At 42.0% G+C, this 16296-nt stretch overlaps 2 protein-coding genes across 6 annotated transcripts; one reads left to right on the top strand and one right to left on the bottom strand.

Annotated features, from left to right (window-relative positions):
- The first annotated feature begins 1517 nt into the window (after window positions 1–1517).
- Window positions 1518–9000, top strand: LOC137894053 (troponin T, fast skeletal muscle isoforms-like). 5 transcript variants are annotated; one of them, XM_068739520.1, is made up of 14 exons: window positions 3239–3273; window positions 3370–3383; window positions 4005–4013; window positions 4473–4637; window positions 5526–5543; window positions 6388–6406; window positions 6554–6599; window positions 6694–6810; window positions 6931–7008; window positions 7114–7227; window positions 7322–7434; window positions 7552–7642; window positions 8153–8193; window positions 8703–9000. In XM_068739520.1, exons 1-14 carry the CDS (start codon window positions 3254–3256, stop codon window positions 8737–8739), a joined length of 882 nt encoding a protein of 293 aa, XP_068595621.1. In that variant the 5' UTR covers window positions 3239–3253; the 3' UTR covers window positions 8740–9000. The 5 variants fall into 5 exon arrangements, with proteins under 5 accessions (XP_068595618.1, XP_068595621.1, XP_068595620.1 ...); XM_068739519.1 differs by lacking the exon at window positions 4005–4013; XM_068739516.1 differs by lacking the exon at window positions 5526–5543.
- A 1377-nt stretch (window positions 9001–10377) lies between these two features.
- Window positions 10378–13983, bottom strand: myod1 (myogenic differentiation 1). Its single transcript, XM_068739868.1, has 3 exons — window positions 13270–13983; window positions 12346–12424; window positions 10378–11758 (listed from the first exon to the last, which is right to left on the bottom strand). Exons 1-3 carry the CDS (start codon window positions 13864–13866, stop codon window positions 11538–11540), a joined length of 897 nt encoding a protein of 298 aa, XP_068595969.1. The 5' UTR covers window positions 13867–13983; the 3' UTR covers window positions 10378–11537.
- Between the last annotated feature and the right edge of the window lie 2313 nt (window positions 13984–16296).

Raw genomic sequence — 16296 nt, 5'->3', positions numbered from 1 at the left:
TCTTGTCTTTTCATGGCTCTGTCTTTGTGGTTCCACAGCGTCCTTCAAAAGTTTAGCTTCTTTTACTTTGGTATGGCAGAGTGGAATTAATTTAACTAGCCTCTGTTTCACACACAAACAGGTAGCAAGTAAGTCGTCTGTTTGTCTCTATGTAATGCGGTAGCATTTAATGCTGCGACTCAGAGTGTATATTCTTTCGTGGTGGCACCACCTGGAGGAAACTAGTGGACAATTCAGATTGACGGTTGAACCACCCATCATCTTATAAATCAAGATCAGGAGCTTGCTCTACAATTCATGCTGGAAGACATTAGCTACAGATCAAACTGACCCTGAATCAGATTAATGTGAGATAAAAACATTAACTCACAATAAATCATTGTTTTCATTCAAGCCATTCCGTATGATGTTATAGTTTAGTATAGTATAATATAATTAGTAAATATTATATGTAAAGAATACAAACATTATCTGAAAATATTAGAATACATTTTAATTATTAACACTATGATTTGGGATGCAACTCACACACACACAAAAAAAGGGAAATTGACAATGTACCAATATTTCTACAAAGGATCCAAATGTGTTTTTTTCACACACGGGGCGCATAAAGCCAGTACATACATCACAAATATTCCCATTTCTCTGAACAATCCTTACATTTAATTTCTTCTTATTTCAGAATATCTTTGCTGCAGCCTCATGGGTAGTAAGGTTAGCAGGAGCTTGTGTTGGGCTCAAGCCCGGATAAATGCACAGTTTCATCTCAAAGAATTGCCGAATCTAACATGCGAATCAGCGTAAATAAGATAGTCATACCGGATCGGTCGAGGCCCGGGTTAACAACGACCGCCAGCAGCAAGAAAAGAGGGAATGGAAGAGTTTAGGATTGAGAGTAGGGACTTTTAATGTTGGGATGATGACGGGAAAAGATGGAGAGACGGTGGACATGATGATGAGGAGAAAGGTTGATGTGATGTGTGTCCAGGCAACCAGGTGGAAAGGAAGCAAGGCCAGAAGCTTAGGAGCAGGATTCAAGTTGTTTTACAACAGAGGAGATCAAAAGAGGAATGGAGGAGGGGTTATCTTGAAGGAAGAGTTTGTGCAGAGTGATCTAGAGGTGAATCGAGTGTCTATGAGTGATCTATGGCTTCAATTGACCAAGTTCTTGAACTCCTGTGATGTAGTGGTGTCTAATGTTTATGTGTCCCACACTTCTGTTGGAGGTTGAGGAACACACCTGGCTCACTTCCCCAACGTTGTCGCACTCTCACATGAAATTTGCTTGCCTAATGTAGCTGCCCCAGAATAGCCACGCGGGGCCATCTTGGCTGCCCCTTACTCCAAACTTGAGCTTTGCTCCTTAGCAATCAACCCTTCCATCTCCTTATTGAGTGCCAGCAGTTGGAGGGGGGCAAAACCAGGGAACCTACCCCAACGCCAGCCCAGCCTGCCTCCAAGAAGACTTCTCGGCCAATAGGGAGGCCGAACAGATCAAATGTCACTATAACAGAAGGGCATAATCAGCGAGGCAAGTTTGCAGAACCTTACAGCCTGTCTCGGCCAGCAGGGAGCTCACTTCTTTCAGCGTTTCTGAGGTAAGGAAGAGGGGAGAGTGTGGGAGTGTGTGTTAGAGAGGAAGTGGAAGTGAAATGTCACCAAACATCAACCAAACTGAGGACAGCTGAGTCCACACATCTTAAAATCACCGCCGCGTCTGGCAAAGGCTTCTGTCCAGCCTCGTGGCAAAGAAATAGCCGTCTTATTCGTGTATGATTGTGGTTGTATGTCCGAGGAGCTGTTCTAAAGCCTCCGGCTGAGGTTTAAAGTCCTCGCTGGACATCCGGCGTTATCTGAAAGGACCTTGTTGTTGTTTTTTGTGCCAGTTGTATGAGTCTGGCGACACAGCAGACGTTCATACCTGAGGGATTTGCAGATGGCTTATAGCCTTTGAAGAAGCTTTCCGCTTCAGGAGACAGAAGACGATACTAATGAGTTGTGAACAGATGAGATGATTGATGTCGTTATTTTTAACAGTTCAAGTTCGAGACATTGCCGCTGGTTTTCTTTGCTTTTAGGACAATGGGTTTCATTTTGCTGTCGATTAGAGACGCTGTAAATTGAGGTGGCATGTGCGCACATTGAAGCGGACATAGCTTGGGGATAAACGCTTTAACATCTGGAACAGGAGCCAAGAATTGCCAAAGCAGAGAGGGAGTCACTGAATGTGCAGCGTTTTTTTGCTACAAGCTAAAATTACACCTCTGTGTTAACAATTTGAAAATGAATTTATTTGGAAAAGCCAAAGACTGAAAGAATAGATAGAAGGAAGCGAGGCATTAGACCTTTAACCTTTACGGGCGCTGTTCAGGGTTTATTTTAATTCTTGAGCAAAAGCGTCCTCAGTCAGCAATGATTGAAGCAACTGCCAGATAAGGAGATGGACAAGGAATTATGGGTGGTGGTCCGGGGAACGGAACCATATCTTCAACATTGGGTCCACTGAAACCGGATCTGGGACCTTTGCAGCTGTCTGATGGAAATAGTTGAGGCCTCCTTTACAGTGGCGTCACGGCAATAAGGCTGATGGGTATCTAATCCGATATCTCAACCCTAATAGATTAGATTATGAGTAATGTAAAGTCATGCGTGTATTGCTGCCAGATCTATAATCTGATCTGTAATCTGAATTCTACTTGTGAACAACAATGGGACCTTTCCCGAAAAGGACTTTCCGTGTACATACCTGTAATTCAGAAGACGCTGTAGGGGGTGTAGGGGTTTGACCTTATATACGGATGATTTTTTTTTTTTTCCCTTGACCTGTCCTGACAGTAAACCTCCTCTCTCCGTGGTTGAAAATGTACCACTGGCATAAATCTATGTTTGGCTCCCTTCTCACTTATCAGCAGAGAAGCAGATTCAAGACGGAGGCTTGAATTTCGAGAGTCTGACGCTAATTATAAACCAGAGATTTTTTTTTTGCTCCTTGCCATATGTGGAATGTTTTAAAACCAGAAATAATTGCACATCGATGAATTTGGTGTGCCGTGGGCGGTGGTGAAATATATGCAGGCAAGCAGGTGGGTTTTGGTCAGGGTGGGGTGGCGGGGTCAGCAGCAGATATTTAAGACATCTGAAACTTAATCTCGAGCTATAAATACAGTCACCACTCAGGCGTTCCTTGTTGACTGACTGTAACTCTTTCTCTCTTCTCATTTTCTTCCAGGTTGCAAAGTCCACTTTCGCCATGTCTGACACTGAAGACGTGTAAGTAAATCCTTTTCATTTACAACATAGAAACTTTGAACCTTCTAATGAGTACCAGTAGCTTCAACTTTGAATCTATATCTTTCTCTTTTGCAGCGAACAGGTTGAGGGTAAGTGCCACCGTTTTCACTGTTAAAAAAGAAAATGAAAAAAATCTCATCCCCAAATATCAGGTGTAAGGTACAGCCTGGCGTTCCATGCTAAAGTCCACTATTTCTTAAGTGTTGCCTAACTGATTCTCCATCCCCTATAGAGAGGTATTGGGCAGTGGACAAATTTGTACAATTGCAGGTTTGGCTTGGCTCATCCGGATTCTCCCTGTGCAATAATGCTCTGTCTTTTCAGCCATTTTGCACATGTACTATCCTCCTGCTGTAGCACGGTTTCAGGCACCATTGCTTGCATCAGGCCAGTGTCATGTAGGCGCCAGCAAAAGCAAACATTTCAATTCCTAAAATCCAAATTGCACATATCTGCACTGACCTTTTGGCAAAAAGAAAAAAGTCCTACAACTCTGCATGACCATGTGGAAGCGAGCAGTCCTCCTCGGTTGAAAACGCTTCCCGATAAAGAAACGGTGATTATTCCCGATCACCCCGGGAGGACTGTGCTTTGTATGCTTAGCATGGATCCCTAGTGTACCCACATTTTGTATTCTGTCAAAAATGGGTACAAACGGGATCTTTTTCATGATGTTCTTCTGCTCCTTTCTTTCTCGGACGGACGTGAAGAATACGATGGTAAGACTCATCCTGCAGGCCGCGGATGATAAATGTCATTTAATTAACACTGAGTTTCTTTCTTACTACATTCTTTTTTTTTTATGTTGTGGCATGCTGGTTAATTCTAACCTTATTTTAAACGCGTGTAAAGACAGAGGACACACACACAAAAAGTAAATTACATCAGGAGAGGATTTTATTTCTCTTTGTCTTCCTAATTTCCAGTGCAGGTATTTCTGGGAACAAAGTTTCATGCCTCAATGACAGACCTTTTACCTTTTCCTCTCTGTAACTGCCTGCGATCTCACCTGCTCTTGCGCCATCAAGCGGCTGTTACCCCAAACTGCCCCGCCATATATATCACATGATACACACTCACACAGACCTCCACCTTCTTTAATTTTCCATCCTTCCTGCTTCCATTAACCCTCTCACCGCCCTTCCTCTCCCCCTGGTGATTCGCTGCATGTTGTGTAGCTGTAGAAGAGGCGGTAGTAGAGGAAGTAGAGGTGGCCCCTGAGGCAGCACCAGAACCAGAACCAGAACCTGAGCCAGAGGTAGAACCAGAACCACAACCTGAGCCAGAGGTAGAACCAGAACCTGAACCAGAACCAGAACCAGAACCACAACCTGAGCCTGAAGGTATGTGGTATGGAGGGGGAGGAGGGTATTCCATCATCCTTTCCCAGAGGACAGGTGCTCTCCTCGGGCTTTAGTCAGGCAGACGGACTTCACTGATCCTGATCCGCACACGTGTTCATCCTGTCTGCTAATAATGCTACCTTCCATTCGTCGCTGAACAAATTCAAAGACGTGCTATTTACGCAGCAATAAAATAATAAAGCAAAAAGGTTGATATGTTGAGAGGATCGCAAACCAAAGCGCGCGCTGCTTCTATTTAGTTGCAGATGTCTTAAACACGTACCGATAGGCATTAATGCAAAAGCCCACATTCAATCAATAGCAGAGAAAAAGATCTCATCTTTTTCCACATATGCTTTTAAGGCTTTCACTGCCTTATTTTATATTAGCTAACATGATGACAGGAAACGGTCCCAAATCTGTTGCATTCACATTGTTGACATTTTTTTATTCTAATGAGAAATAGGGACTTTTATTTGCTCCCAAACCTCAATGTGAGGAAAGCCAACTGCTGCTAAATAAACTAGAATCTACTGCCATGCTAAGTTAAAAACATTGCATCGCATTGTATTTTTCCAAAATCTTCCCTGACTTTCCTCAAAGTTTACATTTTGGCATTTTATTGACGTAGAGCTAACAGGTAACTTTATTTTTCTTTTCTTTTTTACAACTTGATTTGTTCTTCTGGCCAACAATATTTCAGATTTGGCTATTATTTGAGAAAAAAAAAAAAATCTCATTCATAAATGCGTTACTAGAGCTACTGAAGCCTCGCCAGATTCACTGACTGACTGTTTAGCTGCTAGGTTGTACCATTTATCGCCGCTCGGGTCACTCAATGCTAACACTTTCTGTCATTCTTTTATTTTGGATGCGTGCTGCATGCAGAGGCAGTTGAAGAGGAAGGTATGTTGACTTCTAAAATACTGATACATCTGAAATCTGTCATTCTGGTTTTGGGAGGACCGCAGAGTCCCGGTCTGATGTCTGCACTCAGGGGGGAGGGGGGGAGGGGGGAGGTGGAGAGCCTGCTGTTGACAAATTGTCTGTCCAAATTTGATCTGTCTGTCAAAATCCAGAACAGGAAATTCACAAACATTGAAATTCTTATTGAACACCATTGGAAGAAATTAAAACTGTTAGTGGAGAAAAAGGGTGAAAGAGTAGGAAATGCTAACGTGAGCTTCACCGCGCAGCGACCTCACCCTTACTGTCTTGCTATGTGACTTATCATCTGCATGGCATGGAGCGGACAGAACCTGGCTTCCACGAGAAGAACGCCCCAGGAAAGTTGTATCATGCTTGTGCAAAAAAGTATTTTGGGGTCAAGCCAAAAAAAAAAAAACATGGCGTATAAGGGTCACTTTAAAAAAATGCCTTTTTGACCATTAAAAATATATAATAAGGCTTAAGAGAACTGATGTTAAATTTTATGAGAATACAATGCTTTTTGTTGGTAAATTACATTTCCTGTATCTGCACTTACAGCCAAATCCTCAACTCTCACGCTTCATAATCTCCTGTTGGTTATCTTTATGATATCTTCATTACTTTGCTCTTCCAGCTTTTATCTTTTGTCCTAATGCTACTCAAACATAGCAAGACTGTGACTGTAATCTTACTCTAATGAGTCATACCGAACCAGAACCGCACCGTTTAATCCGTGTCTTGCCTGAGAGAAATGAATCGATCTGCTTTGTGTCTAACCCGATGACATGTACTTGTCCCCTCTTCATTTTCTAACCTGCAGAGGAGAAGCCAAAATTCAAGTAAGTTTCTCATTAATCAATCTTCACTTGATCTCTGTAGACATTTTGACATCTCTCTGAAAAGAGGAAACAAAAAGCATGAAAAACAAACACAATAAAATTAGAAGCATTAGTGGACTCAAAGAACACAACTCTACTTTCTCTTAGGCCCAGCGCTCCTAAAATCCCTGATGGTGAGAAAGTGGACTTTGATGTAAGTGGACATGAAGCGATCAAATGGATGCTTCCTGCTGATATTTACTGTGTCTGTTTGACTGAGCGGCCTTTCCTGTACTTCTTCCGTGCAGGACATCCAGAAGAAACGTCAGAACAAGGATCTGGTAGAGCTGCAAGGCCTGATCGATGCTCACTTTGAATGCAGAAAGAAGGAGGAGGAGGAGCTGATCGCACTCAAAGACAGGATTGTGAGTTTTCAGGCATAACGACGAGTCTAAATATCTTTTGATATTGGATTGATCCCTATAGACGCTTCTCATCCGGTGTCTGATTGATGAAATAATGTGTGTGATGCTGCTCCCCTGCAGGAGAAGCGTCGTGCTGAGAGGGCTGAGCAGCAGAGGGTCCGCACTGAGAAGGACAAGGAGCGCCAGGCCAGACGCGAGGTTCGCCTTCTCGTCTCTATTCGCCACAGTCTTTTTTATTATACTACTGCTTCCTGTGTTACCTTGAGCAACCAGTTCAAAGCTGGATTTATTTGTGCTAACCAGGAGGAGAGGCGGACCAGGGAGGAGGCTGATGCCAAGAAAAAGGCTGATGAGGATGCCAAGAAGAAGTCAGCTCTGACCAGCATGGGCTCCAGCTACAGCAGCCACCTGCAAAGAGTCAGTATACACTCTAAGAAGTCTGGTGGCGGGGGGGGGGGGTGTCCTGTATTGGTCAGCTGTTTACCTGCATGCATAAAATCACTTCAAACAGGCTGACCAAAAGAGAGGAGGCAAGAAAGAGACCGAGAGAGAGAAGAAGAAGAAGATTCTGGCAGCCAGACGCAAGGCGCTGAACATCGACCATCTGAGCGAAGACAAGCTGAAGTACGTTTAACACACGAGCTGTTTTCGTTGTCGTCAGAAGCAGCAGCCTTTCAGCAGGCGGACCGTGCCAGAGGCTTCGTTTACACCTGTCTCTGTGCGCTCCTGTGTTTCCGGCAGGGATAAGATCAATGAGTTCCATGAATGGATGACCCAGCTGGAGTCCGAAAAGTTCGACCACATGGAGAGACTCAAGAGGCAGAAGTACGAGGTGAGAGCCGTTCCTGTCGGCGCTGCAGTATTATTTATTGAGCAATAACTGCAGCAGGGATGGGACATGAGCATCCAGCTGATGGCTGGCTTTTTTTTTTATGTCTCACTTTCTGGATTTTTTAAATCTTTCATTCAATATATATAGCTGCTAAAAGTTTCTGGCTATTCTACGTTCTTGGTCAGAGAGGTATAAGTGTCCAAATTGTCAATGACAGAATCAGGCTTTACATTTATGCCTATAACTTGTTATCATAACACATTTGTTCTTTGGATTATTAATTTTGTGCATTTCATTTAGAAATAAGCTGCTTTGGTATCAGTCCTGAATGCGGCACTCGTGTAAAACCCAGTGTGAAATGCACATTTAACATTCATTATCCATGGCTTGGCTCATATAATTTCTTGATATGAGATTTATGACCTACTTTATAAAAGTACCATTGAAGTAATACATTTAAACTGGTGTCCAGGCATCTGATCCCCGACGTGTCTTTCATTCCCTCCCCAGGTTACCACCCTGCGTAAGAGAGTTGAGGAGCTCAGTAAATTGTAAGTAGAGTTGAGGAGGGCGGTTGTCTGCTGTTTACCTGCATTAGTGTTGTGCAAGTCATGAACGAATCGTTCAATAATCGTGATTCACTTTACTGATTCATCAGTCACGATTCTTCTTCCCCACTGAGTCATTCACTGACTCCTCCCTGCTACCGCTAGTTAGCTGTTATTTCCAACTATTTAGGGAAATGCTAATCATTGGGGAAGAGGAAAAAATAATAATTATTTAATTCTCAATCAAAAGCCTTTGAATGATGAGATTTTTTTTTATTTTTAATTTAACCTTTATTTTACCTGGATAATCTCATTGAGATTAAAATCTCTTACAAAGAAGTCCTGACCAAGACTGGCAGCAAAACAGTAACTGCGAACACATAAATGAATTCAAATCATAATAAAAGAAAGAAAGAAAAAAGCCCTAAACAACCTTTATTCAAAAATAATTTGAATAGGATGGCAGATCTGGACAAAACCCTCTGACATGTTTCTCGTGTTTCTTATTGCAGCAGCAAGAAGGGAGCCGCAGCTCGCCGCAGAAAGTAGATCGGTCCGCCCTGCTAGTGCTCAGAAACCAAACTGCAACTGTCTGGGACACACGCCTGATGAAACAACGCACACTGTGGCCAAGGTTTTAGCTCAGAAGAAGACAACAATGACCTTGTTACATGCAAAAGCAGGAGCCTTTAGGTGTTGTTCAAAAAGAATAATAATAAAAAATTACTAAAACTCCGTCATCAGACTTCCTCGCCCTCCACTGTTTGGTTCTCAGTATTTTTTGTAAATAAAGTGTGACTCTTCAAGCCATGTCTGTAGATCTGTTGTCATTCAGAAGTCAATAAAGTTCAGTATTTTTAGCCGTGTAATTTTAAAGTCGTTTGTTCCACGCTGATTTCTTCCCGCAGAGTTAAATAGAATTTTTAGTTGTGTAATCAGCAGGATATCAAGGCTCTGCGTTTCACCGGTGAGTATTTATCTACCACCAAATTTAAAGAATAAAAAAACAACATGGCATATTTACATGAATCAAGATATCAACTAATTTATTTATTTATTTATTTTGAATAATGAAAGGAAAAACTCATAAATTAAAGTGTCCTGCCTCTCAAAAATTACACACATATAATATTAAAACCGTAATCGTTGTCTCACCCACCCGGGCGGTTTGGCGCCTCCTTCCTGCTCGGGTCCTCTACCAGAGGCCTGCAGGGAGCTTGAGGGTTCAAGCAGGACCTTGTATCCACCACCACTATGTCAGGCTGGTTGGTCGTCACCAGTTTGTCCGTCTGGATCTGGAAGTCCCACAGGATATTGCCTCGATCATAAGTATGAACCAAAGTTTGTGATGGGAATAAATTAACACATCTAATAATCTGGAAAAGTTCCATTCAAATGCAATCATCATGCAGGAACAAAGATAATCGATACAAAATCAAAGCAAAACCTAAAAAACCACCACCTTGTCTTGTCATGGACATGCGCAAACCAAAAAAAACCAACCAAAGTGGGCAAGATAAAGAACATTCCCAGAGTCAATGCTGCAGAAAAGACGTCACTTTCAGGTTCAGCACTGGACAACTCCATATATTGCCTATGGAGCTGTCCAGTGCTGATCCTGAGCACTATACACACAGTACACACTGCTGTACAGTGTGTTTGTATAATATACATTCCACAACAAAAATCGAAGTATATGCAATGTTTATACTTTGATTTGGATTAAATGTGCATAAATTGTGGCATTGCAATGGCAAATTAAGAACAGAGTTCATCGTAAACAGGCTCTTTCTCAGCTGCTATGAATTTAGCATTCTTGCTTGGTTAAACATGCACGTATGTGTGTGTGTGTGTCTCCTGCTCGCCACATGATGACGGTGTTGCTCTTTGACTAAAGTTCGATACGTTTAATTTTTCTGCTTCGGTCTTCTGAAGCAGTTCATTCAGCTGTTTAAAAAAGATATATCGAATACATAATCAAAAAAAGTATGTCTAATGGATACTCATGTATGATCAGCCATTTTTGAAGTTTAGAAACATTTATTACTAAATAATGATCTTGCAACCTTACCCAAATAAATCTCTTTTTAGCCTGTAAAAAAATATATATATATATCCTGAAGTTTAATAGGAAAATATTTCAGAAATGAAAAGAAATTCAGAAGCAGTCATTTATTTTGTATAAATAAGCAGGTTTGTTTATTTGTCAATAGACTTTCACTCAGTTTTCAGATGTATAAATATAAAGTTTAACATTTTCACAACAAACAAAAGCAAATACAGACAGGAACATTAAATACATAATTAATAATTTCAGTTGGAACAAATCAGCTCTTATTTACATAATATCTACAGAAACAGAAAAATGGTCCTCTGCTGTGCAGTGAATGAAAAAGACAAATGAAATATATTTATTGCTTTTTGTTTGACTTGGACAGAAAGGAGGTTTAAACCATAATAAGTCGCTACAATACCCTCACAATTTATTGTTCATTTGGTTAATATTTACAGGTGTTTTTTTTTTTTTGCAGAAAATGTATTTGTATGGCGTCTCTCTAAAGTTTCACTGGACGTTATTTTTTTCCTGAGGGCATTGAACAGCTGGGGCTTTCAGACTTCAGATGGAAAGTGGAGGAATGTTAATGGATGTTTTTTGGCCTCCGTCCCTCATCAAAGAGACTAACACACAGAAAGGAAAAGAAATCCATCTGAGTGACTCAGCTGAGCCTTAAAATATTTTTTTCTTAACTTAACAAACTAAAATTATACAGCAACAATTAAATCGCTCTGAACCTGTTTAAAAGTCCAAACGTGTACACTGCCCAGCATTCATGTGATTTTCATCTAAAGTATACTGCATTTAATGTAACAGCAGAAAAGGGCGTCGATCATGAAAGGTGATTCCTACCAATAAAATTATAATGTTGTTACATTTTGGAATTTAAAAAAATTTAGTTTATAAACTAAGTTTTTATTTTTTTTTATTTTAGCATTGCTCTTTTCATTTTCCTCTATCGTCAAAAAAAATGACAGTGTGCATTTTCACCTTGTAATTCATATTTAGAGCATTATTATTCCAGCCACTGCTTTGTTTTAGAGTTAATGCATTTAGACTGATATATATGCTGTTTAAATTACATTTCTGGAACAAATGATCTTATCTTAGTCTTCATCAGTGAATGACATTTACTCAGTGTTTATAAAAAAAGGGTTTAAAATTTGATATAAAAGATCAGCTTTGTCTTTAACTAATCTTTTGATGCAGCAATGATTGCTGTGTTTGAGATCTCGGTAAAAAGCCAGTAAAGGATGGTGTAACTGGAAGGTTAAGTCCCAGGAGTGAATGTCTATAGGACTTGATAGATCAGGTTGGGGTCCTGGTTTGCGGTTGGGGAGGGGATCTGGACGGGCCCTGGGGCCGGGGGCTCGCCGGCTGTGTCTGCTGGCGGGGACCCGGGGCCATCGGTGGCTGGCGGCAGGTTGTTGCTGTCGGTGGAGATCCGCTCCACGATGCTGGACAGACAGTCCAGACTGGAGACCACTGAGCTGCGGTCAGTCTTAGAACCGCCTGCAGGACAAGGAGCAAAGTTAAAGTTAAATTACCCTGAAGAAGTAGGAGCCAACATGGAGCCTATATCACCATGTGGGTCCATTGCAGTGTCACGCAATGCTTATGTAATTTATACTTTACAATTTAGGATTGTTTTGCTTATTTGCTTATTATTTCGTCGTTGCTCCCTGCAAGGTGTTGGAGAAAGGTGTTGAAGGTGTTGGAGAAAGATGCATCAGGCCATAAATGCTTTTATTCACTTTCTGCTGGGTGCCCGTTAGATGCTGAGGTGCTTTGGAATTGTTGTGTTTGTTGTATGTCTGAAACTTTATCAAATGTGCTGCTGTTGTCTTGTAAAGGAGATTTTTAATCTCAATGAGATTATTTTCCTGGTTAAATAAAATAAAAAATAAAAATAACAATTTTGTTCTTAGAATTGATTAAACTGCTGAAATGTTTAAACAGTCAGCGACACAAGTTGTGCTGTTATGCAATTAAAGACTTCATTTTCCACACAATAAATAAATAAAATCCATTTTTAGTATATCTGATCCTAAAGCTTCTTCTCTTCCCTGGAAGCATCAGACGCGCTTTGCGCTTCTTACCGTTCGGGGTCTGTGAGAAGTAGCTGCTGTCGTAGCTTCCCCTTCGGTTGGTCTGGCAGGTCGTGCCGCTGTAATCCGCCTGCGGAGACAAAAAAAAACAAAAAACGGTTCCATCATGAAACGCGGACGATTATCAGAATAAGATCAAAAACATGTAACAGAATGAGAAGAAGAAAATTAAAGGGCAGAAAATTCAAATGATTTCCATCAATGCTTGTATCATTTTAATAAAAATGTTTTCGGACATTTTCCGTAATTGTGTAGGAGAAATACAATTAAAATGACATCAATATGACATCAGGTACTCACGAATTAAAGTTTTACAGCGCGAAATGGTATCGAAAAATAGAACTAAGATTTATTCGCCTGTCTTCTGCGTCTCAACAGCGCGTTAAGTGTTGACGTCACAGCGGCCTCGTTTCTTTTACTTTTCACTTAAAGCATGATGCTACGAATAGATAACATTTGAATTGATCAATACATTGAGTACGTTATTTCCATTGTGTTACTCTGACTCACTTAATAACTGCGGCCTCAGAGCTTGCTGGCAGAAGTGTTGAAATTGGACTTTACCTTTAAACACCAAGTAAAAATAAATGATAATAATAATAATAATAATAATAATAATAATAATATAGTATATCTATAATGTTGTAAAAATCAAGACTATTAAAAGTTAGTTTTGAATCCCGTTTTTTGGGCACTAATGATGTGCAGAAATGGTTAAACATACTGTATTTGGATTGCAGTCATCACTAACAATATATAAACGTGCTAAATAAAAATCTGACTTAAAAACAAAATGCCTTTCCAACGTTTAGTAGTAAAAAGCAGCATCTTGGCGGTGCGTAAAGACGCACAGGAGGGACTCAAAAACTCAATTCCCGCTCCCTCTATTGTACACCTGTCAGTCCCTGAACTCACCATGCCATCAGAGCAGTTGGATCGTGGGCTGGATGCGTCCGAGTCCCCGCTGTAGTGCTCCAACACCGGGTAGTACCCGTCGTCCTGCCCGCCGCGCAGCAGCGCCTGCAGGGACTCGATGTAGCTGATGGCGTTGCGCAGGATCTCCACTTTGGGCAGCCGCTGGTTGGGGTTCCCCGTTGTGCATCTCTTCAGGGTCTCGAACGCGTCGTTGACTTTGCTGAGCCGCCGGCGCTCCCGCAGCGTGGCCGCCTTCCTCCTGTCCGCGTTGGTGGTCTTGCGTTTGCAGGCCTTGCAGGCCCAGAGCAGGCAGCGGCCCGCCTGGTGGTGCCCGCTGGGGGCGCGGACGTGCTCGTGCTCGTCGTCGTCCCCCTCGGTGTGGTGATGGAGGTGCGAGAGAGACGACGGGGATGAGGATGAGGATGACGTGGGGGAGGGTGAGGGCGAAGAGGAGGAGTCGTCCGGCTTCAGCAGGCCCACATGGACCAGCCGCGGGTCCAGGTCCTCGAAGAAGTGCATGTCGCTGGTGTTGAAACAGGGGTCATCGTAGAAGTCATCGGGGGCAGGGATGGGGAAAGAGATATCCGAGAGCTCCATGATTCAGTCCCAAACACACCAAAGAGGAAGAAGAAAAATCCCAGTGAGGAGAGACAGAGACGTTTTACAAGAAACGAGGAGGAGAGGAAAGACACTCATGCGCGGGTCGCAGGGGGACGTGTCCAGCCACACACTGTTCTGTCCTCAGCTGTTGACCTGGATCAATTTATACTGGGAACACCCGCGGGGGGGCGGGCCCAGCAAAACGAAGTCTGACGAGGGTTGACCAATCCGTTTGCAGCAGGAGGGGTTTACAACTTCACGGTAATTAGTGTACAATTACCCCTAACAGAGCAGTAACAGCGGGGTAATATACTGCTGCTGCACACAGCGAGCGGGGGGGGGCACACGTGGGACGGACACGCTGGAAGGACTGTGAAGAATTACATTCTGAAATCATCGAATCTTTCAGGCAATTTGCCTTTCCCTGTTTCCACGGCCTCGCTGGGCCTCCTTCGTGACCGGTGTGAATCACGCCGGTTTTTACTTGTGATGAACGAATTAGATCATTTAGATATATTTCCGTGCATTGTGGAGGGAAGGGACAACATTTAAAATGAATGAAATGAATATATATGAATTAGAAGCACAAAATGTGGAGGCCTAATAAATCTAGACAACAGAGGAGCAAATGTTTAACAGATTAATTATAACAATAATAGAAAAAATAATGACAATAATAATATGTAAACATCGTAAGGATTAATTCCTAAAACGAAGGAATACGATTAAATCTTTTATTTAAACCCACAAATTAAAAGAGAAATGAACTAAAAAAAAACATAAATCAAACCGCGGCTATAAAAATGTGAAGTTCGGGGTTAATCAGCTAATTTGGGTTGATATGGAGGAATTATAATTTAATCAACAAATAAAAATTAGATGATATGAACGTATTTGTTTACAGTCGTGACCTCTGACCTTGGCCTTCCTGGCCCACTGGAGTTTCATCCTGTTGAAGCTACTTCATCCAGTAAATAACCAAATAAATAAAATAAATGAATAAACAACTCAAATGAAAGCATCAAATAATCTGTGTCTCTCTGACGCAAAACTGTGGACTCAGAAATCAAGTTAGACGTCAGTGAGTTTATTTATAGATGAGGACCCACTGACCTCCTCCTCTCTGTCCCAGTCCTCTCTGTCTCACTCCCCTCTGTCCTAGTCCTCTCTGTCTCACTCCCCTCTGTCCTAGTCCTCTATGGTCCTCTCTGTCCCACTCCTCGTCTTCTCTGTCCTCCTCCTGTCTGTCCTCAGCTCTCCACCCTGCATCGACTGCATCCAGACGTATTAAAACGCGCTTAGGTTTATTTTCACAAGCAGCAGCAGCCGCTAGAGGGCGCTGCGGAGTCGACCTTCCACCGGCCCACTCCGGTCCTCTGCCGGCCGACACGTGGAGACCGTGGGTCGACCTGAGCTGAGCCGCTCGCAGCGTGTGAATCAACGACCCATCATCCTCTGCCAGTCAAAGGAGACAGATGGCTGGAAGAAAATATTCAAAGCGTCAACTCAAAGGATTATCACTTTAACTCCACAAATAAGTGGCAGGCCTCTTTTGATGCCGCACAAAAACATTGACAGTAACTTACATTGCAGGAAGATGTGAGATTCTATATGATTGTTATGCCTTTATATACACTTAACTTGAACCCGGAAGGACCCACGGAGACGCAAGTGCCTTTAAATCATCTGGAAACTTCCCAAAAAAACTTTCAACTTGAATTGAATCAATGACGTCCACCTAACTACTGGAAAAGTCATGTGACAGGATGTGACTTCTCGTCTCTTGTTTGCAAACTGGCTCATTTTAAAAGGCTTGTTTTTGACAGAAATCCTACGTTTCAACCCATTTAACAATAATAAGCATTTAATAACATGTCCAAGATCACCTTTTACTGTTCTGAGCACATTCCTGGAAGGAAATTGAAATAAAAAAGTGCGTCAACAAATCTGTCACCTTGATGTCATCATGCTGAGCCCCCGAGCCACAAGACAAAGCTGGAACGCCATGCAGAGCAAATCAGAGAAGGCATTCGTGGAGGTCAACAGGCCACACATTGTGAAGGAATACAACACATTCACAGGAGGAGTGGACGTCCATGATGCATGTGTCACAACCCGTGGACCTTCTCGCTGTGAGGCAACAGTGCTTACCACTGCGCCACCATGCTGCCCGTTGCTCAATTTAATAGTGTATTATTGAAAACCTGCATTGGGTGCTTTTTTTTCCCCTCTGTCTTAAATTTACAGCAGAGTATACGTGCCGCCCAGTTTTCCAGGAATTATTATTAAAAGTGCCTCTAAAATGTGGTCGTTTTATTCTTTAATTGTTCAGGTTGATATCTTTGTGTTGTAAAACACATTTGAATGATAATTAGTTGTTTAACTTTATTTTAAAAATGTACTTTTGATTTATTTTGTGCAAATGCA

Source organism: Brachionichthys hirsutus, chromosome 5 (assembly GCF_040956055.1).
Source record: "Brachionichthys hirsutus isolate HB-005 chromosome 5, CSIRO-AGI_Bhir_v1, whole genome shotgun sequence".
NCBI classification, from domain to species: domain Eukaryota; kingdom Metazoa; phylum Chordata; class Actinopteri; order Lophiiformes; family Brachionichthyidae; genus Brachionichthys; species Brachionichthys hirsutus.
This window is presented reverse-complemented; position numbering and strand designations above follow the sequence as displayed.

What these genes read in the sequence shown, in the direction of transcription:
- myod1 (XM_068739868.1), bottom strand. Translation starts at nt 13,866, where the DNA reads ATGGAGCTCTCGGATATCTCTTTCCCCATCCCTGCCCCCGATGACTTC. An exon ending in CCAACTGCTCTGATGGCATG is followed by an intron (nt 12,425 to 13,269) that starts GTGAGTTCAGGG and finishes TTGTCTCCGCAG; the next exon opens with GCGGATTACAGCGGCACGAC. An exon ending in CTTCTCACAGACCCCGAACG is followed by an intron (nt 11,759 to 12,345) that starts GTAAGAAGCGCA and finishes CTTGTCCTGCAG; the next exon opens with GCGGTTCTAAGACTGACCGC.
- LOC137894053 (XM_068739520.1), top strand. Translation starts at nt 3,254, where the DNA reads ATGTCTGACACTGAAGACGT. An exon ending in TCGCACTCAAAGACAGGATT is followed by an intron (nt 6,811 to 6,930) that starts GTGAGTTTTCAG and finishes GCTCCCCTGCAG; the next exon opens with GAGAAGCGTCGTGCTGAGAG. An exon ending in GTTGAGGAGCTCAGTAAATT is followed by an intron (nt 8,194 to 8,702) that starts GTAAGTAGAGTT and finishes TTCTTATTGCAG; the next exon opens with CAGCAAGAAGGGAGCCGCAG.